The sequence below is a fragment of the Chrysemys picta genome, chromosome 2, assembly GCF_011386835.1.
Source record: "Chrysemys picta bellii isolate R12L10 chromosome 2, ASM1138683v2, whole genome shotgun sequence".
Taxonomy (NCBI): domain Eukaryota; kingdom Metazoa; phylum Chordata; order Testudines; family Emydidae; genus Chrysemys; species Chrysemys picta.
Genome location: NC_088792.1, coordinates 252,461,708 through 252,486,376, shown reverse-complemented (window position 1 = coordinate 252,486,376; position 24,669 = coordinate 252,461,708). Strand labels below are relative to the sequence as shown.

Sequence of the window (24,669 nt, the reverse complement as noted above, 5' to 3'; positions counted from 1 at the left end):
CACCATTTTATTTGACCCCCCCATCATATTGCAGAATATCAAATGTTTCTTAGATTATTATAGTCATTTTGCAAGACCATCTAAAGCACAAAACAACAGATCTGACTGTAGTAAGTAGCTTGTGAGAGAATTACTGGATACTGGTACATAATGAAAATGTTACAATTCTAAGCGTAAGGAAAAAACACTGACCTGCTCTGAACAGTGCCCCTGCAGCATAATGCATGGCCAAGGCATGGATCAGCTGTCTGGCAGTGGTGTAGATGGGTCCTCTTTCAAACACAGAGAAGGAGAGAGGGGTGTGATCTGAAGCTATATACAGCTTTAGTGAAGCATGGATACTGACCAAGAGGTTAACTGGTTGTATTGCTAACTTCCTCAACTTCACTGGGTCAACTAAAGCTTTAGCATGCTGTCTCACTTGTTCAGGCAGTATCTGGGTAATAGTTGAGGTTTTCATGCAATGACCAATCACTTTGCTGTCTGGAAGATATGTATCAAATAAGGTCTTAATGTAATAAACAAATGTGTCTTCCACATACAGCCTCGCTGGTTTCAGTTCGAAGTTGAGGTCATTAACGCAAAACAAGAAATTCTGTTCCTCTGATAAAGTGATGCAGAGTTTTATGAAACAGTTTTCCTTATATTCTTCCAAATCTTTGTTGGATAAAATGAGGTTGTTCACTTTGGACCACTGCATGGTTTCATTTTTCTCTCCCTGGCACAGCAGGACTGCAAAATGGAAACTGGATTTATTATACAGCTGGTTGTCCAGTTGCAAGTCTCCACAATATATTTGGAGACTATAAAACTGAAGAAGACCTTCAGAGGTCTCTCCCTGGAATTCATGAGATAGGGATCTCAAGTAGCTGGCTACTGGTGCCATGTTAAGGAAAATGTTGTCCACTGTAAGCCGCAGAAGTTCAGATGACATTTTATGATTTGTGATTTCATCAAACACTGCAAGGCTTGCCTGGCTGATGAACATTTTAAATATAACGGTCTGCTCCTGAGTTCTAGATAGGAGGAAAGGAAAACATGAGTTTGTAATTTTACTTGATTTGACCTGGCATCTTGTTTTTCCAAAAAAACTAGTGCTGCTGGATGATCAATTTCTCAGGGATTAATCCTTAATTATAGCTCAAATAAAAACCTCTGCAAACACACATTCCTCTCTCGTTGTAACATCATCTCTGGAAGCCGAGAATTCTGAGTGTTATAAATAGGTGATGTTATAAATTAGAGTTGAATGGATTTGAGAGCCAAGTTTTAGCAATGCTCTAACAGTGGGAGAGAGTCTTCTAAGGAAGAGTGTTATAAAGATGATGGAGTGCATAGTTAACTACTGTGTATAGGGCCATTCCTGCAGCCCTTACTGAAGAAAACTCCCACCAATTTCAGTGGGAATTTTGCACGAGTAAGGACCGCAGAAACTGGCCACATAAACTTTAAACTTGTGAATACACTCAAAATTACAATGGAAACTATTTTTAATTCTTTAAAATGAACAGCTCAGCACTGTTTATTATACCAGACATTGAGTGTTTACCCTAGAGTGACATGACCTCAGATGTTAGATTGTCATGTTTTACTGTGATATACAAAACATAATATGTGGTCTAAACTTATGCCACTGAGTATGCAGTGGGATTAGACAAAACAAACAGTTATGCCAGATTTCATAAGTCACTTCACACTTAGAGGGCTTAATGACTTTCCTGGATAAGTTTTTAAATTTACCAACGTTTTTTATGATCTTCCATGTGCTTTATATACCTGTTCAGGTTGATCTGGACAGGTCCTGGTCTTCCTTCTGGTGCCAAAGTTATTATTATTGTACCACAGCAATGAGCAATGTCCACATAAACATATCCAAAACCAGTTAAGAACACAATCTAGAAAAGAACATTTAAAAAACTAATTAGACATATATAAAATTCTACTGAAATTGCTGATTTTACTCTAGTACAATTTGATTCAATGCTATTACCACTTTCTAGCTGCAATTTTTCATCTCAAATCATACTTTCTGTTGAGAGGCAGAAACAATTTGCTTTCAAAAGAAAAAAAATAAGATTAAATCCAGATTCTTAAATATTCCATCTGTAATGTTAATAGAGAAGAATATAATAAATGAGAGAGAAAATTAGCTCCTCATCCTTTACTTCCAAGAACTGATAAATACATTTTAAAAGGGTGGAGCTTCCTAGAGTCTAACCTGGATGTGGGAGGAAAAAAACAGTTTAAATGCTAAAAAAAATAACGAATGACTTTCAAACTCTTTGATTTCGGATCACCGAGCAAAGAATCTCCCTGGAGTTCTTCAAAACGCCTTCCAAAAATCAGAACTAAGCTGGGGTAACCAATACTAGGATTTAGAAACATAATTTTAAAAGAAAATATAGGAATGTGCAGTTGTCAAAACTTGCAGCTGGTGTCCAGTGTGGACAAAGGCTAAAAGGGCCAGTTCCTCCTAGAGATAAATGGGACCTAAGATTTTAGCTGGTGGATGTTGTGCCTGTATGGGGGCCTGAAGTCTTCAAATACCGAGGTCCCCTTTGGTACTCTCAACTCCTCCCAGCAAGGGAAGGCTAAAGGATTCAGAAGTGAGCTGTGCCGTAGGGATTAAGGGTCTACCCTGAGTTATTAGTTATATGATGGCAGCCATGTAACCCTGCACCAGACCCAGTTAAATGCCTGTATGTGAGATGGGTGGCCGTAATGTTAAGCAGAGCCGGCTCCAGGCACCAGCCGACCAAGCAAGTGCTTGGGGCTGCACCTTGTAAAGGGCAGCCAATCTTGGGGTGGCTGGGGGCGCTCGGGGTTTTTTTTTTGGTTTGGCGGGACGGCGCTTGAGGGTTTTTTTTGTTGTTGTTTTTATTTCGGCCGGGTGGCGTTCGGGGTGGGGTGGGGGGGTTGTTTTGTTTTGGCGGCGTGGCGCGGCGTTGGGGGGGGGGGAGTGTTTTGGCGGTGCAGCGCTGGGGGTGGTGTTTCGGAGGGGCAGTGCAGCACTCGGGGGGGGGGTGTTTCGGCGGCGCTGGGAGTGTGTGTTTCTGCGGTGCAGCGCTCGGGGAGGTGTTTCAGTGGCGCAGCGCTGGGGGGGTTCAGTGGGGCTGGGCAGCGCGGCGCTGGGGGGGTTGTTACGGCAGGCCAACGCTTTTTTTTTCTTTTCCTTGGGGCGGCAAAAAAGTTAGAGCCGGCCCTGGTGTTAAGTCAATAAAGTTGCAGCTTGCCCCCTTAAAAACCATTTCAGTGTCTGACTTTCATTCACTTAAATGTCCTAAGCAACAAAGAAGTGGTAAAAGCATCTCAGTATCTAAGGACAGCTACAAAAGTATGGAAGGCCTAACTAGTCAGTAGCCTGAGGATTTGATGATTGTGTTGCTTACAGATTTGCAATGTGTGCTTGAGAAGTAAATGTGCTCATGAAGTGACTCATATATAGCATGTGTTTTGTACTTCATTTCATGAAACCTTCACAGATTTTCATGTTGTTCCAGAAAAAAAGAGTATGTTTTTCAGGTTTGGAAAAAACTCCACAAACTTGGTTAGCCCTGCAGAAGAGACAGCAAGCTGCATTCTATACCCTCTTGTACATCGCCAACAGAATTGTTTACTAAATTTTAATTCCATGGCCTATCATTTACACCTGTTTCAAATTGAAAGCCTAATTTGAAGATAATGGCTACTCATTGAAAAATAATAACATGAAATTCCACAATGCCATATTAAAAGAATTACTTCGAAGGAAAAAGGAAAAATCGTGTTGGTAGCTTGAAATAAGAGAGCTATATAACACATGGCGAAACAAGCTTCCAAACTTAAGATCTATAGGGTAAGCCAAATGCAGAAAACTGCTCTGCATAAACAAGGACATTTACTGATGGGAACACAGAAGAGATTCTTCTGTTCTTCAAAACTCTAGGTAAGGTACAAAGGAAAGAAATACAAATACAGAGAATTGGCTAGGCAAAACTAAGAAACAAACACAGGAAACTCAGTATCCAGTTCTGATGATGAGATGACTTGATTGTTGACAAACCAACTGTGAGAATATTAAATAAAATCCAGTAGTTCATAAGGAATCCAATTTTATGTGTGATTGTTGGATTCAAGATAAGAATGATAATAGTTTGATGTTATTATAGCTGTAATTTGTTTTATGTTTTCCACATTACAAGTACAAAAATTGTTTTTTATGGAACAAAAAATTGAACAATAGCAGAACTATAATGAATGGACATTATTTGCAGCCACACAGCCTCAGACTGTGATCTCAACTCATGACATGAGCTATGGTCAGCTGTTGGATGAGAGAGCTCTAAGGTGAAAGTAAGCGCTGAAGGGAGTAATGCTGTGTTGGTGATTCAATAGATGGTGCTCTTCATTCTGAGTTCTGAACCAATGCCCAACCACTGTATCATGGTTCTGCTATCCATTTATCCAAATGCATCACAGTGGTATCTGAACAGAGTATCTATGCTAGAGGTGGTGTTTTTTTAAATGGGATGTAAAACTGAAGTCTTGACCATTTAAAATAGACATTAAAATCCTATGGCACATTTTGCAAGAATAGGAGTGTTAGCCTTGTGTCATAGTCTAATTTTAACTCAGGGATCACTGTACATTCTACTAACCTAAAATTCCCCCATCCTTTCAGTTGGATACAGTATTCTTAGCCACCTGTCCTAAACTCGTGTGTAGTGTTATGCACTTTTTTTGGCCACATTTCTGTTGCGATTGCATCTCTGTTTTGGGTGAAATTATTCCCACATGTAAGGACAGATTCTGGCCATTCTTCACGGCTGTGAAAGAGCGCAGGAAGAGAATAATAAATACTTTACCAGTTCCTTGTGCGCAAGTCCATGATGCCCTACAACTTGAAAAGGGTGGTGCTCGCCCCGCCACATCAGCTGATGGACCTAAACTGGAGGGAGGGAGGGGGAGAATCCCACTTATAGAAGTGGCTTCCCTACTGACAATCTCTCTGCCCCTGTATTGCCTCTTAAGCACCCTTTGGCTTTAAAATCCACAATCTAGCCCATAGTTTGTAACATTTATAAAGCACTTCTGGATTCTCCTGGATGAAAGGTACTATGTATACATTTAAATCACTGTCATGGTATTTTCATCATTAGTTGCCCCTGGAGTAAGTTTAGGTCCCACAGTTACAGTAGTTATTGTGCCAAATCAGATCATACTGTTAGTCTATCTACTCCAGTATTGTGCCTCTAGCTGTAATCAACTCTTGCTGTGTCCGAGGAAAGTGTATAACCGTAGAATGCCCCAGCTCACTAACTGTGAGGGATGGGCTTCTTTTCAAGCCCCAGACATGATTAGTTTATGCCTGGAAGCATGAATATTAATTTCTTCTACCATTATCTTAGCTTACAAATGTTATTTATGATCATACAATTGTCAAATGCATTAAAATACCTTGCTAAATTATTTGTTTTAAAGATTTTCTGAGGCAATGAATTCACAGGTTTACTGTATATTACATAAAAAAGTATTGCCATTTAGCAGCTTTAAACGTACAGCCTTTCACTTTCAACCAAAGTTTTCACTATACCTTCAGTATTCTATACATCTCAATTAAGTGTCCTTTTAATTCCAGTCTCAGCTGGCTCTGATAACACTGCTCTACAGCCAAAATGCTTCTGAAATAAATGTAGTCAAACTTTACTAATTCTGGGTCACTGAGAACGAAAATGATGCTTAAAATTGTTGATTGGCTCTAGTTTTCAAGATATGCTATTGGGTCAGTATATACGACCCTTGACTTGGGAATGGTGGAGGATAAGTGAGTTATAAAGGGAAGGGATCTCAATTTAAACCAGAAATGACTAAAATACATCTTTGACTGGATCTATGAATAAATCTATGACTGGGTTTGGACAGTACTTGCTTTTTAGGCAAAACAATGAATAATGCAATCTGAAGCTGGGATTGCATCATACATGATATGAATTGCATCATGTTATTCCTAGAAGTCATGGATGATGCAATCATAACAAAGCTTACATCACTCTGCTGAACAAATTGCCCTATATCAGCTCTAGAAATCATACAGTGTCGTGCTCTCTTATTTGTCAGTGTTTGATTTTGCAAAGGGACACATTTCTGTTTAGCCAAAGTGAGCAGAGATGCCTCGTACTTGTGTGAACAGTGCAGATAACTTCTGCTATGTTTGTGGTGAAGTGACTTTTGCATCACAAAAGCGCAGTATAACCACTATGGTTAAGAAAGCCTATCACCTTTATTTTGGCTGCAAAATTGGAGATCAGGACAAGAGGTGGGGCACACATATGCTGCAACACTTGTGCAACAAATCTTCGCCAGTGGTTGAACAGGAAAAGGAAATCTATGCCTTTTGCAGTGCCAATGATTTGGAGAGAGCCAACAGATCATACCAGCAATTGTTACTTTTGCATGGTGCCTACAGTTGGGAAAGGTGTGTCAAAGAAGAAAAAGTGGACTGTGCAGTATCCAAACATTCCATCAGCTATACGCCCAGTACCCCACGGAGAAGAACTACCGGTTCCTGATGCACCAGAATCACTCTCACTTGAGTCAGATGAGGAAGAGGAAGAGGATGAAACTTCTGGTCCTGAACCATCAATGTCACAGGACCCACATTTTCTCCCATCCTCTTCCTCTGAACCACACCTCATAACACAAGGTGAACTGAATTACCTTGTCAGGGATTGGAACTACCCAAGAGTAAGGCAGAGCTGTTGGGCTCCAGACTACAGCAGTGGAATCTCCTGGCAGGTGATGTTAGGGTTTCCATGTTCCGTGACCGTCAAAAGGATCTTGTCCCATTCTTTTTCATGGAAGGTGATCTTGTAGCCTGCAACAACATCGATGGTGTGATGGCAGCCCTCAACATCATTCACGATCCAGATGAGTGGAGACTGTTCATTGATTCATCGAAGATGAGTCTTAAAGCTATTTTACTGCATAATGGCAATGTTTTGCCATCAATTCCAGTTGGTCATGCAGTCCATATGAAGGAAACCTATGACAACACGAAACAACTTTTGAGGTGCATAAACTATGACCAACATCAGTGGCAGCTTTGTGGTGATTTGAAGGTTGTTGCTCTCTTGCTTGGTCTGCAGACTGGATACACAAAGTACTGCTGTTTTCTCTGCGAATGGGATAGTCGTGCAAGAGATTCCCACTACATCAAGAAAGATTGGCCACTCCAACAGTCATTGGAGCCTGGGAGGAAAAGTGTTCAGCATCCACCATTTGTTGAATCAAGGAAGATTTTGTTACCACCCTTATACATCAAGCTGGGGCTGATGAAGAACTTTGTCAAGGCCATTGACAAAACACAAGCAGCTTTCAAGTACCTCCCTGGAAAATGTCCAAGGTTAAGTGAAGCTAAGATAAAGGAAGGTGTCTTTGTTGGTCCTCAGATTCGTGAACTTCTTTGAGACGATGCATTTGACTATGCACTGCGTGCCAAGGAAAAGACGGCATGGAAAGCCTTCCAGTTAGTGGCAATACATTTTCTCGGAAACAACAAGGCAGACAACTACAGGTTGTTGGTGGAAAACCTCCTCGAGGCATACAAAAGCCTTGGTTGCAACATGTCAATAAGATACATTTTTTGCACTCATCTAGATTTTTTTCCACCGAACTGCGGAGCAGTGAGCGACGAGCACGGCGAGCGATTTCACCAGGACATTGCAACAATGGAGAAACGCTATCAGGGCAAATGGAGCCCATCAATGCTTGCAGACTATTGCTGGACAGTGACAAGAGATGCTCCATTTAATGAATACAAGAGACAAGCCAAGAAGCACCGAGTAGACACTGAATAGGACTAAACTATGTACATAATAGTTTTTTGCCTTTTGTTTCATAATAAATTTTATTTATAGAACCCTTTTGCTGATTTTTAAAGTGTTACATAAACAGGACAGGTGAAATATTATCATGTAAAGCAACCATAAACACATGAAAAGACCTAGGTTTACAATTTATGATTAAAACTCTACTATCTACACAATATCCATAAACATAAAATGTAAAAACTTAAATATCTTAGAAACAGTAGCCAATCAGTTGTTTTAATTGTCATATTTGAATTCAGCACATCAAAATACATAATAAATAGCACATTTTATCTCTGAAGCAGATGACTTCTCAAAAATTGTAGACCAGTGTAATGGATACTAGATGTGACTAATTCTTTTAGTAAATTAGTAAAGCACTTTCTTTCTAGAGGAATAGATTTTGCCTGTTTGTACTTTGTACTTGATTGGCCATAAAGAAAGGAAATGATCTGTGACCCTGTAAATCTCAGAAACTTCAGGGTCCAAACTTGGGTGGTACGCAAAAGGAACGTGCCTAGCTGTTGAATAGCATACTCATCACTTATTTCAGATACTAGTATTTTTCTAGTATAAAAGTGTTCTCTTTTAAGAGAACTGCAAGGCCTCTTGAAAGAAAAATCACTATTTGTATACCCTAGAAATTCAATATCTAGGCCACTGATACAATATCCAGATCACCTGGCAGTATACCTGCTTGATCCTATTTGTGAGACAGAGTTAAGTGATGATGGAAAGGTTCTAAGCATAGATAGTCGATGAGGTTTTCAGATTCATTGCTGCCTTAAGATGAAACTTCCTAATGACACTTGAATGGATAGACAAGAAATCTTAATTAGAATGTTTTAAAAGTACCTGCCACTTAGAATTTCTGCATCTTTGCAATGCAATAACTTTTCAGCTGGATTCAGGAAGTGCCTACATGTCAAAAGTGGGACAAATGTTCTTCATATAACAAATTATTTGTGGGGATAGTAAATGAAACTGTTCAAGCTACTCTGCAGTTCATGTCCTTCAGATTAATAGCTGATGGAAAGATTCTCCAGTAAAAACTTACTTCCTCCCAGTCTCCCACGTAAATTGCTTCTTTTCATCAGAGAATACAGACTCCTTTCCTGATAATTTATATAGCATATCACTGAGGTGTTATCTGTAAGAATTTTGAATGATTGTTCTTTCAAAACAGGATGTAAAGCAGGACTTCTTTGGGCTCCAAACAGAGATAGCAAGGGAGTTTAAATAAGGTTCTTTCCCTCAGCTTTGGAGCATCCATATCTATAAGGGCTGTATGATGGAGGAAACAATCAATGTAACCCTCCCATTAGGACTCTAACACACTTTAAAAAAGTCTAAAACCTGATGCAACCAAGCTTTTAAATGACCGTTGAAGATCTAGCATGCTCTGGTGGGTCAAAGGAACAGTATTGCCAACCCAAAATGTTCAAAAATCTTGAGTCAGACCCACACAAAATAATGAAATGGGATTAAAAATCATGAGATTTTTTAAAAGCATCATATATTTTTGGAATGCATTTTGTTTACTTTCTGGATTTTGAACCTTTGGGGTTTGCTCTGGTCATGTTTTCATGCTTTTCCCCATAACCACGAGGTCTAGAAATGTATTTTTTTTAATGAAATCTGTGATTTTCACATAATCACTTGACCCTTAATAGGAACACCAAATATCACAAGACTCATAAAACTGTGAGAGTTATGGCTTTGCTATGGCGACGGACCTGTCTGGTTTTAAGATTAAGTTAGATAAGTTTATGGAGGGAATGGTTTAATGGTAAAACATAGTAGCCAAGGAAAACCAAGCAATGGTACGTAAATAGTATAATGGCCAACAGGGGTCAGGCTAGAGACTCTTGCCTACATGCTCGGGGTCTTACTGATCGCCATATTTGGGGTCGGGAAGGAATTTTCCTCCAGGGTAGATTGGCTGAGCCTCTGGAGGTTTTTCGCCTTCCTCCGCAGCATGGGGCAGGGATCACTAGCAGGAGGGTCTCTGCCGATTGAAGTCACTAAAACACAGGATTGGGGACTTCAACAGCAGAGTCCAGGGAAGGGTTTTGTGGCCTGCAGCATGCAGGGGGTCAGACCAGATGATCATAATGGTCCCTTCTGACCTTAAAGTCTATGAGTCTATGTCAATTTAGAGTGCGGAAAGCCTGCGTGTGAATCTACAGCTGTGTGGGCACTGCTTCAGTGCAGTGCAAGTTCAGAGTGTGGCTTGCCATGCTACACTTTCAAGTAGTACAGGGGTGGCCAACTTGAGCCTGAGAAGGACCAGAATTTACCAATGTACATTGCCAAAGAGCCATAGTAATATATGTCAGCAGGTCCCCATCAGCTCCCCCCAGCTCCCAGTGCCTCCCTCCCACCAGCAGCCCTGCCGATCAGCGCCTCCACATCTCTCCCCATCAGCTGTTTCATGCCCTGCAGGAGGCTCGGAGGGGAGAGGAGCGAGGGCACGGCATGCTCAGGGGAGGGAAGGGGTGGAATGGGGGAAGGGCCTGTGGCAGAGTCAGGGGTTGAGCAGTGAGCACCCCCGGCACATTGGAAAGTTGGCGCCTGTCGCTTCAGCCCCGGAGTCGTATCTATACAAAGAGCCGCATATTAACTTCTGAAAAGCCGCATGTGGCTCCGGAGCCACAGGTTGGCCACCCCTGAAGTAGTAGTAATGCCAAATTGCACTCCAGGACTTTCAGTGCACTGTAACAGTGTGCACATGGGGCATTTCTGCATGGCGAGATCTTGAACTGTAGATTCACACCCTGACTTGCCGTGCAGTACCTTGCTGTGCAGATAAGCCCTTAGATCAGGGGTAGGCAACCTTTCAGAACTGGTGGGCTGAGTCTTCATTTATTCACTCTAATTTAAGGTTTCGCATGCCAGTAATACATTCTAATGTTTTCAGAAGGTCTCTTTCTATAAGTCTATATTATATATCTAAACTATTGTATGTAAAGTAAACAAGGTTTTCAAAACGTTTAAGAAGCGTCATTTAAAATTAAATTAAAATGCTGATCTTACACCACCAGCCTGGGGTTCTGTTCACCTAGGCTGGGAGCGGGCTGAATAGGGCCTCCGGCCGGGACCCCAGACCTGGGGGTGGATGTTTCAGGGGTCAGGGCAGAGGGCTGGGGGAGGGGGTGCAGGGCAGAAGGCTGGTGTGTGGGGGGTTGTAGGGCAGAAGGCTGGGTGTGTGTTGGGGTGTGGGGGGTTCAGGGCATAGGGCTGGGGGTATGGGGGTGCAGGGCAGAAGGCTGGGTGTGTGTTGGGGTGGGGGGGTTCAGGGCAGAGGGCTGGGGGTATGGGGGTGCAGAGCAGAAGGCTGAGTGTGTGTGGGGAGTTCAGGGCATAGGGATGGGGCTGTGGGGGTGCACGGCAGAAGGCTGGGTGTGTGTTGGGGTTCAGGGCAGAAGGCTGAGTGTGTGTGTGGGGGGGGTGCGGGGCAGAAGGCTGAGTGTGTGTGTGTGGGGGGGGTCAGGGCAGAGGGCTGGGGTGCTCGGCTCGTGGGGGTGCTCCCAGCCCCCTGCGCAGACCGGCTCATGGCAGGGAGCTGGAAGGGATATGCCCTGTTCCGCCCCCTTCCCCCAGGCTCCGTCCCTACCTCTCTCTGCCTCCTCTATGGTGCTGTGTGCACGCTGCTGTTCTTTCCCCTCCCCCTCGCTAGGGCCATCAGCTGATTGGCCAGGGAAGGAGAGGAGGAGGGGCAGGAAAGCACCACGCTAGGGGAAAAAGTGCGGGAGGGGGGAAGCTTGGCTGCCACAGAACCAAGCTTCTGCCTCCTGCCCCCGCAGGGGAGAGCAGTGGGCGGGGGGGCTGAGTGGGGCTGGGGGCCGCCAGGGAGCTGCGTGCCACTCAAAATCGGCTCGCGTGCCAAACGTAGGTTGCCGACCCCTGCCTTAGATATTCTGAAGGAATCACTGTAGCCCACAGAGCTAGTTTAAAGATATTTTATATCACACTAATGCAAGAAACCTACAGGCCTACACCCTATAATATATTTAGCTTAAGGCTTTGACGCCTATGAACTTTAGCATAAGCAAGTTACTCAACAGTGACTCTGAGTTATTGGGGAACAGGGAATATCATGCTTAGGAGATTTTTTTGTACCAGGCAACCACAGGAATACGGACTAATATCAGCTTTGGATATTTTAGGATAGGAACATCTGAAAAAAGTACAAACACAAACTTGCCTTCGCAATGAATGATGTATATGCTAAGTTGAGATCATTAATATACTAACCTATAGGATAAGGACACCACAACATTATTATGGTGAGGAAGCTGGTTATGAACAAAGAAAGCTGGGCATCAACATGAATATTCATAGCAGTCACCAAGACCTATAATAGGCCCAATCACCATGTAGGACTCGAGATCATGACCATCAGACTTGTATGGCATGCCATGGATAACTGCCTGTCTCTTACCACTAAGTTTCCACAAGAAGGGGTAAGTATGTGTAAGGTATGGTGTAGGACAGCACCTTAATTTTACATTACTGCTACATTCTCATTTGGTTTAGAACATCTGTGTTTTTATTAATTATACTAATACAAGTACACCTCTACCTCGATATAACGCTACCTGATATAAAACGAATTCGGATATAACGCGGAAAGCAGTGCTCCGGGGGGGGGGAGGGTGCGGCTGCGCACTCCGGTGGATCAAAGCAAGTTCAATATAACACGGTTTCACCTATAACGCGGTAAGATTTTTTGGCTCCCGAGGACAGCGTTATATCGAGGTAGAGGTGTATTTAAAGCTTTGCCCTCAATGTGAGTGTTGTCATTGTGCACGTTTGGGGTTCCCAACCAGACACTAAACTTAATTCTGTTGTGCCTGATTCAGAGACTAGAACGTTTCAAACTTAGAGATTCAATCACTGATTAAATGGAAGTCCTTAACAATCAATATAAGCAATAACCAATAATCAATAACCACTCAGTGAATTAGGCAACAACACCAATGTACAAACTATCATTGGACCAAACAACCAACAAATATCTTTGCATATAATGTAAAGTACATGCAGACTTGTGCTAGTTGCTGTTATGTTTAAAACTTAAATTATCACACACCTGCAACAACATCTAGTATTTTCCTATAGAGAAACAGAATTAAGATCGTTGCAGCCATCTCTTTATTTTTAAGGTAGATCATTAAGTGGAGTAGATACAGTATGGACACAAAATACCAACATAGTACATAAACAATTTCAAAGTGTAATCTTGGATTGATTTTTTTTTTAAAATTCTGCTTACTCAAGTAACACTTCATCACTGAGCAAAGAAAGTTTTGTTATTAGCCTCAATACTTTGGGTTCAGAAAGTCCAAGAAATTGAGATGTTTCATACCAGTAGGTCAAAGGGACTTTTAAAGCTTGAGTTAAGCAAGCTGAGGGTCTGAAGTATCAGAATTTTTAATTGGAAAGAATTCCTCCACTAGGATAGGATCCCCAAATGCTTTCAAAGCACCTAATTCTTTCTTTGAGTCTGATTTCTATAAAGAACACTGGACTGGCATAATATCAATGACTGGAATTTGAAACCTTACATTGTTGACTGGCTTGCTGAACTCAGCTGATCTACTTGCTAATTAACATACCAGTTAATAATCAGGAACATTTTGTGAGTGGTCCCAAAGGAAAACATCTGAAATTACTATATTTTTTTAAGTGGCAAAGCTGTTTGTGTTGATTCCATGTATGCTAATTACTTTAAAGATGGACAAATTTCTGTAAAAAAAAAAAAAAAAAAAAAAAAAAACCACCACACACACACCACTATCCCAGGCAAGGAAGTTTTCATTTACCTCAAAACAGGAGAAAAGCCAATTGAAGAATAAAATAACCCCCCGTTTGTATAAACAAACTTCATTCCCATGAAGAAGCAGAAGGAGAATGACAATGATGGGTCCTGTGGGATTTGGAAGGATAAGGAAGCTGGAATAGTGAAGTTACTAAATGAGAGAAATTTACTCTGTTGGATCTTGCATATATTTGCTTCAAGAGGCCAGAGTTTCTCAAGATTGATGTGTCTAGACCAAGTAATTTTTACAACAAGGCATCTGGGAGTATGAAAAAGGAGCGACATAATTTAAAACTGGAAAATTTGTATTATTTGTCATAAAAATAGCTATGCATGAATAACAGAATCATACAAATGTAGGGCTGGAATGTCCCTCAAGAGGTCATCTAATCCATTCCCCCATGGTGACACAGGACCAAATAAACCTAGACCATCCCTGACAGATATTTATTTAACATGTTCTTTAAAATTTCCAGTGACAGGAATTCCACAACCTTCCTTGATAACCTTTTCCAGTTCTTAAGTTAGCTTAAAGCTTTCCCTAATATCTAACCTATATTTCCCTTGCTGCAGATTAAGCTCATTCTCTTGTCCTACCTTATGTGGACCTGGAGAACAATTGATCATTGTCCTCTTTATAACAGCCCTTAACATATTTGAAGACTTCTCATCTCAGTGTTCTCTTCTCTAGACTAAATATGCCCAGTTTTTAAACCGTTCTTCATAGGTCAGATTTTCTAACCCTTTTATTATTTTTGTTGCTCTCCTCGAGACTCTCTCCAGTTTGTCCACATCTTTGTTAAAATGAGGCACCCAAAACCAGACACAGTACTCCAGCTGAGGCCCTGCCAGTGCCAAGTGGAATAATCATATGCTGCATCTTACATACAACACTTCTGTTAATACCCCCCCAGATGGATATTGGATTTTTTCACAACATCATATTGTTGGTTCATGTTCAATTTGTGATCCACTATAACCCCCAGATCCTTTTTGCAGTACTACTGCTTACCCAGTTACTCCCCATTTTGTATTTATACATTTGATTTTTTCTTGCTAAATGCAGTAGTTTGCACTTGTCTTTATTGAATTTCATCTTGACAACTTCAGACCAATTCTCCAATTTGTCAAGGTAATTTTTAATTTTAATACTCTTTTTCAAAGTTCTTGTAACCCCTCCCAGCTTGTTGTCATGCACGAATTTTATAAGCATAATCTCCACTCCATTATCAAAGTCACTAGTGAAAATGTTGACTAGTACTAGACCCAGGATGGACCCCAACGGGATTCCACTAGATACATCTTTCCAATTTGACAGCGAACCAGTGATAAGTTCTCTCTGAGTATGGTTATTCAACTGATGTACATCCACCTTTTACTAATTTCAGATTGTCCATATTTCCCTAGTTTGCTTATGAGAAGGTAAACAATAATCATAAAATCATAGAAATGTAAGACTGGAAGGGACCTTGATAGGCCATCTAATCAGTCCCCTGAACTGAGGCAGGATCTAAAATGTCAACAAATACAGGCTTGGAGGGAGCTCCTAGGACTTAAACAGAAAACACAACTACCAGGGCCATGCACCAAAAAGGTAATTACATGTTTAGCATGTAGTTTGGTTCTGTGCAGATGCAGAATATAGTTCTACCATTGTAAATTTCAAAAGCAAAATGACTATACTCATCTGGGCAGTGTTCGGTGCAAAAACCCTAGAAGTATTGATCTTTGAAGGTCTAACATGATGGAAAAAAATACATTTCCCTGTGAATTTGCCTTTACATGTGGAGATGCCTACTTACTACTGTGCGCCTGGTTTAGGCCATTTATCCCACATTTTAAAGACATTTACCCTCTAAGTTGAGAAATATTTTTTAATGATTTACCTGTGTTCCTTGATTATTAATGTCCACAAAATCACTCCATTCATTTGATAGTTCATCTGTTGATATCACTTTCAGAAGAATGCTGGGCAGCAGGTCCTTGGTTTTGCAATCTGGGTAGCCGGAGACTTGATGATAAAGCTCATGATGAATAGAACATTCAGCTGGAATCTTCTTGCAATAAACTTCAAACTTTGGGGTGTCTGAAATTTTACAAAATGTTTAGATTAGGCTCTTCAACTGTTTGTACTGACAGCAGAATCAAAACCCACATGTTTACACGTACAAGAGATTTTTCTACTACAAAAAAACCTCACCTTTGTCTTTTATGTTTGGTTTTTGTTTTAAAACATTTTTTTCCCAGCAACTTATATTATTCAGTACAGTAATTTGTCATAGCTAGAGCGGACTGAAAATTATTCAACAAATATTTTTTTGTCAGAATTTGTCAATTGGTCAAAATCCAAATGTCCTGTGGGGACATGTCAATTTCAATGAATTCCATTGAAACCTGCCCAGTTTCCTGCCAGTTTACCCACCCGGCTCATCAGGTGGGCTACTGGGGAACCTGAGTTTCCATGCTCCTGGCTCCTCTGAAGCTGGAAGCCTTGGCTACCAGGCTTGCAGCTCCTTGGCAGCCCAGATGCCTGACTTCTTGACTGCTCACGCTCCCAAGACTTGTAGGCTCCTCAGCTCCTGGACAGCCCGCCAGGTGGACTGCTGCAAAGCTGTGACTACCTGTAAAGCAGGGCAGAGAACGGTAATTCCATTTTGTCAAGAATTTCAAATTTTAGGTTCTCGTTCTGAATCGAAATGAACCAGTAGTTTGAAATCACTAAGGCTCAAATTTGTAAAGGCATTTAGGAGTTGCAGCGCACAGCATTGCAGCGCCTAACCGATTTAGGAGCCTATGTCTCATTCCAATGGGAATTAGGCTCCCAAGCACCTGATTCAGTTTTGAAAATGAGACGGAAGCTCCTAAATCAGTTAGGCATTGCAATGCTGAGTACCACAATGCTTAAATAGCTTTAAAAATCTGGACATCGATCCTCAGCAAAACGGAATTACCATTCTCCATCCAGTGATGGTCATAACTATAGCACCTACAGACGTAAAACGTACAGTAGAGATAAAGAGCATAATGGTTTTATTATGACAAGGCTTTGTTTTTGATTACTGTGCTGTAACAAATTCCATACCTTTGATGTTCTCCTTTATAAGCAATGAGACAGAACACCTATTATGGATAATTATGCGAGGACTAGGGTCTTCCGTAAGAGTTAAGTATGTCACCCCAAGATGCTCTTGATAAGTCAATGCTATGGCTCTACAACAGAAAAACATTATACATATGATCATATAATTCTTTGGATGAACTTCAAATTTACTATTAACAACACCCCCTTTGTACGATTTTTCACTCTTAGGCCCAATTCTGCAGACACTTATGCACTAGTCCTGCAGGGATCAGGTCTGGGTCCAGTTCTGTTCAATATCTTCATCAATGATTTAGATAATGGCATAGAGACTACACTTATAAAGTTTTCGGACAATACCAAGCTGGGAGGGGTTGCAAGTGCTTTGGAGGATAGGATTATAATTCAAAATGATCTGGACAAATTGGAGAAATGGTCTGAAGTAAATAGGATGAAATTCAGTAAGGACAAAGGCAAAGTACTCCACTTAGGAGGGAACAATCAGTTGCATACATACAAAATGGAAAATGATTGCCTAGGAAGGAGTACTGCGGAAAGGGATATGGGGGTCATAGTGGACCACAAGCTAAATATGAGTCAACAGTGTAACACCGTTGCAAAAAAAGCGAACATCATTCTGGGATGTATTAGCAGGAGTGTTGTAAGCAAGACACAAGAAATAATTATTCTACTCTATTCTACACTGATTAGGCCTCAACTGAAGTATTGTGTCCAGTTCTGGGTGCCACATTTCAGGAAAGATGTGAACAAATTGGAGAAAGTCCAGAGAAGAGCAACACAAATGATTAAAGGTCTAGAAAACATGACCTATGAGGGAAGATTGAAAAAATTGGGTTTGTTTAGTCTGGAGAAGAGAAGACTGAGAGGGGACATGATAACAGTTTTCAAGTACACCTCTACCTCAATATAACGCTGTCCTCGGGAGCCAAAAAATCTTACCACGTTATAGGTGAAACCGCATTATATCGAACTTGCTTTGATCCACTGGAGTGCGCAGCCCCGCCCCCCCTGGAGCACTGCTTTACCGTGTTATATTTGAATTCATGTTATATTGGGTCGTGTTTGGGGTAGCGGTGTACATAAAAGGTTGGTACAAGGAGAAGGGAGAAGAATTGTTCTTCTTACCCTCTGAGGATAGGACAAGAAGCAATGGTCTTAAATTGCAGCAAGGGAGGTTTAGGTTGGGCATTAGGAAAAACTTCCTAACTGTCAGGGTGGTTAAGCATTGGAATAAATTGCCTAGGGAGGTTGTGGAATCTCCATCATTGGAGATTTTGAAGAGCAGGTTAGACAAACACGTGTCAGGAAAGGTCTAAATAATACTTAGTCCTGCCATGAGTGCAGGGGACTGGAATAGATGACCTCTCGAGGTCCCTTTCAGTCCTATGATTAAGCATGTGAGAAGTCCTACCGACAATACATTTTAAAAGAAAGACAAGAGAAAAATAGGACAACATTAGAGAATAAACTGACTTTAATGGGACTACTCCTGTGTTCAAAATTAAGTACCTGCATGCTTGCAGGGTCAGACCCTTAAACTGCAGACTTATAGGAACTGAAAATAATGAGAATTTTGGGGCCGAATTTTGAAAATTGACTTCTGAAACAGCTCAGGAAAATTTGCACGTACATATAAATGCTATTTTTAAAAAATGTTTTTGTACATGTAAATATTATTTGAAAAATACAACAACACAATACTTTGCAGTAATGATCCATAACAATCTTAGTATTTTAAATTCTAGCATTTTGGATCACTACTGTTGCAATTTAAAAAAGAAAATCAATTAATTGTGGGTTATCATTAGTGAATAAGAGGTACCATTTCCTGATTTGCACACACAACTGCTTACTTGAATGTGCAATTTTAATGGCCACTTCTGAAAATCTGCTTCTTTAAAGTGATTTTTATGAAATAACAGGTCTAAAATATGACTATGCCAGTTTTTGAAAGGGAGTGGTATGGATCCTTCATCCCCATCAGAACCTCACATTATTCTTCCCCACTCTTAGGAACCCTATTTTTGCTAGATCATTCCACCTGAAGTCTGCATGTGTATCTCTGGAATCCACCAATATCACTTCTAAATTATCTAGAGGAATTGCGGTTGAGTAATTGAATGATATGAGGTATTCCCACCTTATTCCATATAGACTGAGTATGTTGCCTCCAAAACCCCTCCCACCTTTGCTGGCCAAGTGAAAGAAAGACTATATGACTCACTTACAGTGATGTAGCATCACTGATTTTAGTGAATTTATTTCTCATTTACACCTGCATAAGTGAGAGCAGAATCAGACCTCAGGTCTGGAAATGAAAGTCAGGTCTCCTACATCGCAGGAGTGTTATTTTTAACTTGCTGGAGGCATTTCTTGTTTTGAAAGGAGAATAAATATTTGGATATAGCAAGCTTTAAAACTTAGAGATCTTTTCTCGCTACATTCTCAAAACAGTTTATCCCCAATGTTGTTTTTCCTGCTCTTCTCTCTTACTCTTCTTATTAAATGTTATTGTACATTTTTGCATAGCTTTCAAAGATACTTCCCAAATTGGTAGATTAAAAATTTAAATGGTTAAACAAATTAAAAATTACATGGTTAAAATATAGTGGATCACAAAATCTCTGGACAAAGAAAACATCTTCTCAAGTTCTCTCTTAGGATTTCTAGAAATATTTGGAGAGAGAAAAAGTACAGAAAATGTTTCCAATTCTACTTCATTATTTATTTTTCAGCATGTTTCTCAAAGGGCTACTACAAAGTTATATTAAAAATAACCAACATGTTTTCTTTCCTGTGCTACTAACAACTTAGATTAAGAACACTGAAATGATTTTTAAACCAATTATATTTTTCACCATTTACTCCATTTGCTTACGTTTTGCATTTCATTTAACCTGGACAATAAAATCCCTCTCAGTCAGTTTCATTTCCTGGCTCTAAATGCTGCAATATTTGGGTTTCATACACTGCACAGAATTGTATAAATCCAAACTAAAAATTGTTTTCATTGACTGAAGATAATCCTGAAAGCATTTCTATAATATTTGGTTTGGTCAACTCTTTTAAAAACAAAACCTATAGTTTGGAATTATATTACTTAATATTGTACTTCCAACTCTTAATTTGTATTATTTCATGCACATTTTCAAAAATGTTGAAAAGACTTCTTTTCATTCTCTCTTATTCTGTATAGTATTATACATGTAAAAGGAGGAGCGATGTAAATAGTAAAATAGTACAAGTTGTACACGATCATAACATTCAACCATTTATTAAAAGTGTCTAAAACATCAAACAGTTACAGTTTTTTTAAATTAAAGTGAGATTTGACTTTACATATGGTGGACATATGTTGTTATTTTAACTTTTCTATTAATCTCTTATGCTTTGTTTCTAGATAAAGCTTTATACTGACAGTCAAAGAAGAACGTCATTCACATTTATTCAATTTACCTGGTACAAAATCCATTTTCATTACAAACTCCAATGGGTACTGACACACTCTGTCTAGGAAACTCTGGTCTAATCACAGCTGGCAGGCTCCAGCACCGTGAGCTGTCAGCACACACAACTGGATTGAAACTTAGCAATATGTGCTTTTGAAAAAGGGACACTTCTGAAGTTGACTGACTGATGTCTGACATCAGGTGCCAGCAAGGAACAGAGCTCAATTTTTCAGTAGGTGGCTCCCCAGCTGGGCAGATGCTGAATGCAGTACTGTCTGGTATGTGTAAATACTGGAAAGAAAAAGAAGATAATGCAAAAACATGTTGGGTCATAACAGTCCATTGATATTTAACTTTTACCGTGAACAGTTATAAGTTCCCAGCTAGAAAACTGTAACTAAAAGTACAGCATCAATGGGGCTGCAGGATTCAACAGATATTCAGCCATATTCTGTCCTCATATTCTGTCCCATTACACCCATGCTATCAAATTTAAGTCAGTGAGTTAAATTCTGATCTGCCTGGTATGAGACAGCAGGGGGTGGGCATATAGTGCCCCTCCCCAATGTTAAATTAATAAAATTGCAGCCCGCCCCTTAAATACCTTCCATATGTCTGTTGTTCATTTACTGCATGCCCTAATCAATAAATAAATGACCGATTAAAAATATATTTGTGCCTGCATGCATTCTGCTTACTGTATGCTTATTTCCTAAACATACAGTGCTGTCACAGAAAACGTATATTAATGAATGAATATTTCACTCCTTGGAATACATAAACTTGGGGAATATCTACAGACCCATGGCTTATGATCAGGTATTGGAGTTGTCTAAAAAGGGTACCTCAAATATTTCATCCTGCAAAGCAGATGTACCTCTTCTATATGTGAACTTAGTACAAATTCTCAGAAGTACTTCAACAGCTATTATGGATTATACCGCCTATATTACAGCAATGGTCTTCATTCTCTGAACAGATGGAAAGCAGGCAGAACTAATCCTGCAATGTGTAGGGATCTGCTACTTTGCACAGATATCGATCACAGTTAATTACCGTAGCTGAATTTACCATAGCTTCCCCGTTTTTAATTAAAACAATATGAAATTACTTATCTTTATTAACTCTTAACTTTTTTCTGTTAAATTTTTGCAAGACAAATTTGAGACTTTAAATAAATATCAATGCCTGCCTATTGCAGAAGCCAAAAGAAAAATAATATCCAAAATACTCTACCTCCTCTCCTGACCGAGGCCTTGAAACAGACAGCTGTGGTATACAATAGATATGGTATGATGTATTGTTGATTACTGTTGTCTTATCTTCAATCTGTAGAATTTGAATACCATGCTGAACCATAGAGGAAATGCAGAACTGACACAACTGCAGGATAATTTAAAAGAATATGTTAACAGACATAAAAACAACAAAGTTTTTGTAATACAGTAAGAAAATAATATTTTAGGCTGGAGACCCTGTCTTAATTCCTCTACATTATAACCTGATCTGCATCAAATTTCTAAGCAGAATTCCCGTTAGTTGCATCAGTCAATATTTTTCAAAGAAGACTGAGAATTCATAATTTTAATTTGCTTAAAGTGATGTTGTGCATTTTATAGATGATCTAAGCTTTAAATTACATTTGATCCATTATTTATTTTTGCATTACACTTTTGAATCTATTAACATATTTTTGAGCAAAGTTTGTGCATTGTTATGTATTTGACAGCTTTCATCTGACATTTGATTATTCTCTGTTTGAAATGATAAAGTTATAAATCTTCACAATGTCTTCCTCACCTTTTTATGACCTGGGAAGGCACCAAGTTTTATTTCAGCTTCAACAAACCCTTCTTCATCCAGTGTTACCACTTCCCCATTGTCTGCATCCTTCCATTTTGGAGATGTTATGTTATGAACTAGTTTGATTGCCACTGATTTGTGCACAGTGTTAGTGTTTGCCCAGTATATTCCAATTTGAAAAGCTTCCTGTAAATGGAAAATAACCATATTTAGAACTTTCTGCTAACTTTTACACTCATACTACAGTTAACAGTAATTGTCAAGTATGCATATACCTAAAACCAACTTCCTTTATTGCTTTTCTGCAGACCTGTATTTCCCCCCTTTAATTCTCTCTATACAGTATACATTTTATAAGGGACATGCTGATGCTACTGTATAAATATCTTAAAAATTACTGGTAAAATTTAGTGGCAAATACAAGGTGGTGTAGCTAGTCAACCAAAGCAATATATCCAGAAAACAGTTATATGCCACAAAGTTGTATAACTTGCACTGATGAGGCACTGAGTAGACATGCAAATTAAGTTTAATTCTGCTTAAACTCAGATAACAGGTTGGGAGTTGTGATAAGAAAAGTGTATGGGTGGCCAAAAAGAAGGCACGTCAAAGGGAAAATCCAACTAAATCTATTTAGTGAACCAAATTCAAGTTGGAGGATGTATACTTGAGCAGTCCTCCCATCTCCCACATTTGAAATCCACCTTTATCACAACAGACATCATCAACGTTCTTGAAAGCACATACTACATACACAGCACAAGTCATGAAAAAAAGTTACTCTCAAGACAAACATTCTTCCCAGGCCATCAGCTGTGCCACCTAAGCCAATGTATATACATAAGGACAAAGTAGCCTTTGCACCTGGCATTGTGCAATTAGGAAGGTAGCTGTGCAACTGGCTACTGGGACAGTGGGAAGATAGCGGTGAAATCTTCCATGGTGGTCAACACCCACCACTGGTTAGCTGGATGGCAGAGCCAGATTCTCCCAAGTATTGATAACACATAATTAGAATCAAGTAGGCACTACAGATACACAGAAGGAAACAGTGAAGAATGCAATCTGTCTGTGCATAGGTTAGGAGAGTAGCTCACCTAGCATGCAAGATCTGCTCTATACTCTCAAAGCAGATTTTTTCATGGGCATCTGTGAGCCATATTGTGCAGCAACCTTAACTTGTTAATCACTGTATTGCACCATGTCCTGCCAAACTGCCTTGGACTACATCTGTTTATTTTGTCCAATCAGCACAGCAGATTCCAGTTCATATTTATACCCGGACCATAACCATATTACTGGTACACATATGGACTAGAATGCAGCAAGAACATGTGGACCATGTGGATTGAAATATAGCCTTGAAATAAGGTTTGAGTGTTTAGAAAACTTGTGTGTGTTAACTTGAACAGTATGGCTACCTGGAAATTTGGAGGTATAATTGTTTTCCCAGCAGGTATCTGCAGAACTATCTTCTCTCCTTCAAATAGCCAGAGATCCCATTTGGACTGATTGTTAAGCAGAGCCCAGGGCAGGAGTTCTATCAGCAGAGTTTTAACACATGGCTTCCACACTGACAGCTTCACCCGCATTGGGCTATCCCACTGAGTGAGCTGTTCATTACTGTTCCAAATAACATATCAAAAGAAAAAGAAAAGAAAATTATTAATTCAATGTTAAAATTGCATTTAATCATTCTAGCTACTCAGAAATTATTCTACAATACCTCATCATGACATATCATTCTGAAATGCATAGAGATACTGTCAGGAAAAAGCTGGCCCTAAGTGTAGGTTGTAAAAGCAGGAATTTATTAAAGGGACAATCAATTTGAAATCTGATCAATTAAAAAAAAAACTATTAAAAGTAGTATCCCGACTACACCTGCTCTGACTACTTCCTGCCAATTTTAGTGGTTATAAAAATCACATTTGCATAAACAACAGTCTCTGCTGGTCACAGTAGAGGTGCTGGAACCACAAAAAATGGTTGAGACTCCTCAATTCTGGGGGCAAGCAAGGCTGATATGGCCCCTACAGTGTAGTTTTGAGCAGTCTCTGAGCTGATCTAAATTCTTTAAACTCTGTTGTCAGTTTAAAAAATCAGTACAGATGTCATATGGTATTCAAACATAGGTAAAGATATGTTTGAATATCACCTATGACTTAAATTAGATATAGTCCTTACAACTTGTTTTCACAAATCTGGCTAACCATACACAAAAAAAGGAAACTGATTCTCGCTAACTTTCTCTAGTAAATAAAGTACTGTAAAGACAGCTGCTTCTGTGTTTTTTAGTTACTTCCAAATGAGTAGCTTAATAGTAAAGATTCGAAGCTGGACAAAACTCTAGCTAGTTATAACAGAAGCCAGAACAGATTAACAATGAGTTTTTAGGGTAACTGCATTAACACTGAAAGACCCTACTTATCTATTCTCAAGAACTCTCAGCAGGATTTTAGGCTTTAACAAGCCATAGGCAACAATTTTTATATGACTAAGATTAGTTCTTAGTGAACTGAGGGCCCTTGTTATGAAGTGATGTATTCAATCAGGCCCTGATCCTATAAGGAACATGAACAGTTATTAACTTCAAGCATGTGATTAGTCCTATGGATTTCAAAGAGACTACTTAAGTCCTTAAAG

General features: G+C 39.7%; 1 protein-coding gene across 13 annotated transcripts in view; it reads right to left on the bottom strand.

Moving 5' to 3' along the window:
• Nucleotides 1–24,669, bottom strand: part of VPS13B (vacuolar protein sorting 13 homolog B) — a 943,390-nt gene that overhangs the window by 25,762 nt on the left and 892,959 nt on the right. For 11 of the 13 annotated variants that reach the window (XM_065582180.1, XM_065582178.1, XM_008168353.4 and 8 more), the window contains 8 exons: nucleotides 23,445–23,646; nucleotides 22,021–22,209; nucleotides 21,457–21,603; nucleotides 20,228–20,511; nucleotides 16,754–16,881; nucleotides 15,558–15,757; nucleotides 1,777–1,895; nucleotides 193–1,016 (listed from right to left, as the gene is read on the bottom strand). In XM_065582180.1, the coding sequence (XP_065438252.1) occupies nucleotides 193–1,016; nucleotides 1,777–1,895; nucleotides 15,558–15,757; nucleotides 16,754–16,881; nucleotides 20,228–20,511; nucleotides 21,457–21,603; nucleotides 22,021–22,209; nucleotides 23,445–23,646 (2,093 nt within the window). Of the gene's footprint in view, nucleotides 1–192; nucleotides 1,017–1,776; nucleotides 1,896–15,557; nucleotides 15,758–16,093; nucleotides 16,293–16,753; nucleotides 16,882–20,227; nucleotides 20,512–21,456; nucleotides 21,604–22,020; nucleotides 22,210–23,444; nucleotides 23,647–24,669 lie in introns of those variants that run through there. The other 2 variants (XR_010598024.1, XM_065582181.1) reach the window with 2 other exon arrangements.